The 6,656-nt window shown below is 46.3% G+C and overlaps 1 protein-coding gene across 1 annotated transcript in view; it reads right to left on the bottom strand.

Annotated features, from left to right (window-relative positions):
* The window catches only part of LOC134436989 (ankyrin-2-like), a 302,705-nt gene extending 299,539 nt beyond the window's left edge, over positions 1-3,166 (bottom strand). Inside the window, exon 1 of the mRNA XM_063186396.1 lies at positions 2,745-3,166. Coding sequence (XP_063042466.1) covers positions 2,745-2,819 — 75 coding nt within the window. The 5' untranslated portion in view covers positions 2,820-3,166. The remainder of the gene's footprint in view (positions 1-2,744) is intronic.
* Positions 3,167-6,656: the final 3,490 nt, after the last annotated feature.

The following is a 6,656-nucleotide window of genomic DNA, read 5'->3' as shown; positions in this document are numbered from 1 at the left end:
TCTCTCTCTCTCTCTCTCTCTCTCTCCCTCCCTCTCTCTACCACCCACCAAATCCACCCTCTCTCCCACTACTCTCTTCTTTCTCCTCTCCCCCTCCTCCTGATCCCTTCTTCATCTCCCAGCCAGTACCCATGTTGTGGGAGCACTCTCAATCAGAACCAATATCCCCCCCCTCTCTCTCTCTCTTCCTCCCACCACTTCTCCTCTTTTCTCCTCTTCTCACCATCTCTCCCCCACTACTCTCCCACTGCTCTCCTCCTCCCCTCCTCATCTCTTCTTCCTCTCCCAGCTAGTCCCCATGTTGTGGGGCTCTGACCTTCTCCTGGCCGGATGATACAGCAGATGTCCTCCACAGGACCTGTGATGGTGACAAACCGTCTTTTCTACCTCCTCTCTCTTCATAGGGCTGGCCAATAAGGCATCATGTATGTATACTATAGTATATGCATATTATATACAGTGTATAGATGTATGTTTGTATATATTGTATGTGTAATTTCTATTCAGTGTAATGTTATATTAGCTGCCTTTTTACGCAATATGTATTGCTTATACCAGAGGTACTTATTGAGCAAGTAGTACATCAGCTATGTATTGTAGCTCTCGTTTGGACAATATGCCAAAAAAAACCATACATTTTCCCATATTTACCAAATATTGAAAAATACATTAATGTAACCTGATAATAATGTGCACCGTTCCGGCAGTGGAATGCAGGGCAGTCATGGATAAGTAGTTAGGGTGTCAAGCTTATAGCCTGGTAGCCGATTCGATTCCCAACCTGCCTGTTTGGTTGTGGGAGCAATTACCCAGTGCTCTCCCCAATCCTCCTCCATGACTGACCCCTAACAGTCCTGCCGCACTGCTCCTTTGGTGTGCTGTTTCAAGCTGCCCGGTTGCCCTTACTACTAATACATAACGAGATGGTTATTGCCATTTTCGTAGCAGCGAATTTATATCATGGGACATGTCGTAATAGATTGATTTTCTACATGCACTGTGGTCTTTTCATTCAAAAGTAGAGTCCATGTCTTTTACCATCTCCCTCTCCCCCAATCCCATACAAACTCCTACTGCCCATAGTGCTATTCCATATTCTTATCTCCGAATTAAATATTCATAGTCAACATCATAACCCAACAGCACTCTTGTGATGAATTGAATTTATCATGCGATAAATAAATGTAAAAACGAATGCATGATATCTGCCTTCTATCCGCCATGCATATGGATAACAAGGCAGATGCCTGTGTGTGTGTGTGTGTGTGTGTGTGTGTGTGTGTGTGTGTGTGTGTGTGTGTGTGTGTGTGTGTGTGTGTGTGTGTGTGTTGTGGTGTATGTGTGTGTGTGTGTACTGTACATACGTGGGTGGGTGTTCACTCTTGTGGGAAGACTGAGTGAATGAGTGAGAGAGAGAGAGAGAGAGAGAGAGAGAGAGAGAGAGAGAGAGAGAGAGAGAGAGAGAGAGAGAGAGAGAGAGAGAGAGAGAGAGAGAGAGAGAGAGAGAGAGAGAGAGAGAGAGATGGCAGTGAGTGCCATCCATACCCATGACAGACGGCTGAGCCAAGCGGTACCAGGGGAGGGGGGCGTGTGCTCCCACAGAGCAGCTCTTTCTGGTGGGACAGAGCAGAGGGACCGTGTGGCCACCTCCTTGCGCTTGGATGGCGCTTGGAACCGAAACTGACCAGATTAATCAGGGACCAATATGTCAAATGAGCATTCATTATGGTCTGTGCTCTATCTAGGAAATGATCAGGGACCAATATGTTAAACGAGCATTCATTATGCTCTACCAAGGCAATCATCGATGGGAGAGGTTCAATTACACTGCCTGACAAAACAATATCAACAAATTGTTATGAAAAGGACACAAGTGATAACCTTCAATAAAATGAAAACATCCAACATATTGCCTATTCATGAGTCACACGTTCATATAGCATATTGAAGCCCAACTGGTAACATCCATACAATCCAATGAGTCCATACATCCATAGCCTACTCATCCACCAAGCACAGCAGCTTGCATAGGCTATTCTGTCCATCCACCTAAACCAGCCATGAGCAGTGGCGTGTTTTCTAATACAAGACATCCCACTCTGCTACTCCATACTCCCAACCAGCTTCAATCACGGAGACACATGCCGCTTGGCCAGGGAAACCCACATCCATGCAGCGCCACTCAAACCACCCCCTTCTAGAAATGACATAGCTCAAATCTCTTTATAGAATTGGGACAGATTAGTCTTACACAAGCCTTGGACTGATGTTGGGGGGAAAAAGCCAGACCGTTGCTATCAACGGAGGACAAGACAGCGCAGGTCTTTTAGTGGTGGTGCTGTCACGCCACTAGACATCCATGTGGACACATCCGCAATTCATAACCGTGTGCTGCGTGTTGATGTGAGTCACGTGCGAATGTTTTGCCATTACATTTGTGCGTAATAAGGCCTGATGGACCGTTAAGAATGGGGTTGCACATTGCGCAATATTGTACGCACGCATGGGCACTGTCCGAGAAAAGACATCAAACTTTCCCTTTACCAGGAAATCTTCTGATGTCGCACCAGACAGAAGAGGTGTTCTGTTACAAACAGGTTACTAGAGTGATGCTTTCAACTTTTCAATGTGTACCATGTGGGAGAAAAAAGATAGCCTGCTCGAGGTGGCCAACTCGTGCCGATTGCTACATGTTTTCGCACGTTGCCCCAGCATGGCATCAAATCTATAGATTTGGCACTCACCTGTCGTGAAGGGTCTTCGGTTGAGGTGGGAGATGGGGTTCCTCCTTCCGACAAAGGACAGATGGGAGAAGCCATGGTGTCAAGTCAAGCAGTCCCGTGGCGATTCACGTTTGTTTTGGTTTGATTCAACATTCAGTCCGAGATGAATGACAGTGTTGGTTTGGTGGTGTCAGCGCGACCTTGCCGGACAGCCAGAGCGCTTAGCCTTCTTCAGAGTGGCCAGGAACCCGGTCCTAGTATCCTACTTCTGGATCCATACGTCCTGTTATCGCTACACCCCAAGTGTCTCCCGGCTGTGAATGACTGATCTCCGAAGCCGATCACTAGGCAGCCCTGGTGTGCCTTGGACGTCCGGGGCGCGCGTTACTGTCACTGCCACTGACTGCCTCTCGTCGTTGAAGGAAGGTGCCTGCAACTCCCCTTCACGCTGTCCCCCTCTCTCTCTCTCCGCCCCTCGCCCCTTTCTCCCTTTTCCTCTCCCCCTCTTTGCAGCAAGTACCACGGTAGGTCAACCGGCATATGGGCAACGAACGAACGACCACGGCAAGTAAGACTACGACCAGTAGCCTAGGCTATGTGACTAAGAGCATAAAAATGTTTTTATGGTTAAACTGTCCTCTGACAAGGCATCAATCGGCTGTCATTATTTCGCACAATTACAATTTAATTATTTTATATATTACTCGACATTGAGGACGTCTTTGCTCGGCTTCCATAGTTTGAAGTTGAAGAAAGACATGTTGCGTATTTGGTGCTTTTAGTGTTGGTTCTGTTGGTGGCAGTGTGATTTTAATAATGTTTCAGGAACCGGGAGTTTACTGTGTAACACACATGTAGCCTATTGTTTTGACAGTGGGTGCACAGATGCACAGTCACTCCAATATGGGGTATTCATGAAATCATATTCTGATCACGTATGATGTCAACACTCTGTCTCGTAATGACTGGTGGTGGTGATGGAGCATTTCTGCCATTCAGACTCTCCAATAGTCATGATTGCTCTTTTCCTTTCCTGTGAACTTGGCCCATTTCAGTCAAGACGGTGGGAATTGGGACCACCTGCAAATTGGTCTTGGGGCGCTATTACGTAAATCGCGCGAATGACAGTTCAGAACACAAGCTGATCAGGTGAAGGCAGCAGATACAGCGTATCTGAATGAGTCTGTCATGTCATTCATTGCAATCGGACGGGGAAAACAGCGCAGTTGGGTCGCACTGACCAAGCTTGTATTTTCCAACTTCTAGAGGACATCCGATTCCTCGACTGAGCTGAGCTGTGCTCCCGCTTCACTGACGTCATATTAAAGAATTCCCAGAAGGGGGTGGTGGCTTCTAACTCACTCTCCATATTTTTGTTAACCTCCTATTTAATTTGAAAACTGAAAACAGTTTTCCAACCCCATCAATGGATGTTCTGTGTCGATGGTGCATATGTAATGTGAATAAATAATTATCCTGAAAGAGACAATATCAGTTGCCTGATGGGTTTTTACATTTTGTATAATTCCTTGGAGATTGTCTACTTTCCTTACCTTGATCTTGCACCTTTACACTGTGGCATTTTGACATCTTGCCCCTCCTGCCCTTGCCATTTAAGTTAGTAGTTGAGGGCAAACCTGTCTTGATATCGCACAAGAGGAACAGATGAATCTTGTAAGGGAGACAAGACTCTTACCAGTTGATATGGGTATGGTTTTAATGGCTTGTTTTAACCATTTCTCCAAAAATGCAGAGCATGAATGATGTGGCAAAAGGGGTTCGGTAGTCAGTACACAGGTGATGATTTATTGTCCTGTAGTGTGATATAGGCCTAGATATACAGGCCTAGGGACACAGACATGGGGGGTTGGGGACCCGGGCCCCTGCTCGGTTTGAGACAGCCCAGCACACCCATCCAGACAATGGGGACGGGGCAGTGACGTCCCTCCTATTTATGGTAATTGAGACGGATGACCCCGTCCTCCCCTGTACAAAAAGAAAACAGGCTGACTAAACATTGGTTCAAAAAATGTTCCTGTCACAAAAGAGGGCCTGGTGTGACAGATTTATGTAACCATTATGTATCATCATATGTCAAAATTAGCTAGGAGTCTGGTTGATGCTGCCTTCTCTGTCATTGTGCTTTTTTCATGAACATGGCATTAAACATTGCTGTGCCAAAATAACTCAGTTGTAATTCATCAGTGATTGTATTTTTTCATAGGTCTTAAATTGCATGTGTCTTGAAACATACTTATTTTATGCTTGAATAAGAGTCACCTCCCCAAAAATTCCACCAATTCCTGAAAATGACAGAATGATTCACGTATATGACTAAGAGTGATATGGCATCATTACTGCAAAGAGAGAGAGAGAGAGAGAGAGAGAGAGAGAGAGAGAGAGAGAGAGAGAGAGAGAGAGAGAGAGAGAGAGAAGCATCCCCCAAGGGTCCTGCCCCTCCTAATATATAGCATGTTCCCATGGCAACCCAGCCTCAGCAGACAAAACAAACCAAACGTCCGTCCGTCCCCCCCGTCCCCCACCCCCCCTTTTCTCTCTTCCATGTTATGATGACGCCCCGTGTAGGATGCCTTCGGGACAGAGCAATGAAAACCTCCAACATGGATCATTTTGATAAGCACTCTGTCCACCCCCACTGTAGTCATTTTAGTGCAGTGTCTTCTGGCTCCAACATTGCCGCTGACACTGTAACATCTATTCTCCTTTTCTCTACCCAATGGCTCCAATTTTGCCATTGACGTTGTTGTCTAACATCTACTCTTTGTTCGCTGCAATTATGGCCTACACTGTGTGATATTTCTGTATACCAAAAGCCAAAGCTAATTTCCACACATACTGGAGTCCTCACTTTTCTGTGCAGAGGTCAAACCAAGACACTGAGGACAAATTGTGCTCCAGATGCAAAGTAAGGTACTATGTCAGGTGTGTGAAGCCGAAGGAAAACATTCAAGGAGCCATGGTTGCACACACGGGGTAAGCGGTTAGGGTGTCAGATTTGTAACCCAAAGGTTGCCGGTTCGACTCCCGGCCCGCCAGGTTGGTTGCAGGAGTAATTAATCAGTGCTCTCCCACATTCTCCATGACTGAGGTACCCTGAACATGGAGCTGTCCTGCAGCCCTACTCCCTTGGGGCGCCATTAGGGGCTGAACCCTTCAACAGGTGAGGCATAAATGCAATTTTATTGTGTGCAGTCTGCTGTGTCACAATGACAATGACAAACAAAAAACACACAAGGTCTATGTATAAGAAGGAGCTTTTCTATACGTGCAGAGCAGATGTTTCAAGCACTACAGAATTCCTTAGTTATCTCTGTGCTTGATGAATCTAACATACCAAAAAAACCTATGTATTTCCAATCTCAAGTGCGCAATATAGTATACACAACATATGGAATGAAAAAGACAATGCATACAGCATGAGCACCAATTAACAGACGGAAAAAAACATAGGCCTTCATCGCTACAGTGGGTGTACATGTTTGTAAAGCAGAGCAAAGTAATCTCATGCAACTCACAGACAGTGATGTGCTTATCACTCTTCGTGTGTGTGTGTGTGTGTGTGTGTGTGTGTGTGTGTGTGTGTGTGTGTGTGTGTGTGTGTGTGTGTGTGTGTGTGTGTGTGTGTGTGGTGTCGTGATGCCTCTGTCTGTCCCATCCTGTGTTCCCTGAAGGGATGTTTGTGTTCCAATGGAACAATCCCACCCCTGTACCTCCCCTGTTCACACACACACACACGCGCACACACACACACACACACACACACACACACACACACACACACACACACACACACACACACACACACACACACACACACACACACACACACACACACACAGGCCCACCAACAGGGGGGCAAAGGCCCTATGTTGTGCCAGGCCCAGGTGGATAGAGGGCATAGAATTTGGTCCC

Source organism: Engraulis encrasicolus, chromosome 21, assembly GCF_034702125.1.
Source record: "Engraulis encrasicolus isolate BLACKSEA-1 chromosome 21, IST_EnEncr_1.0, whole genome shotgun sequence".
Taxonomy (NCBI): Eukaryota; Metazoa; Chordata; class Actinopteri; order Clupeiformes; family Engraulidae; genus Engraulis; species Engraulis encrasicolus.
This window is presented reverse-complemented; position numbering and strand designations above follow the sequence as displayed.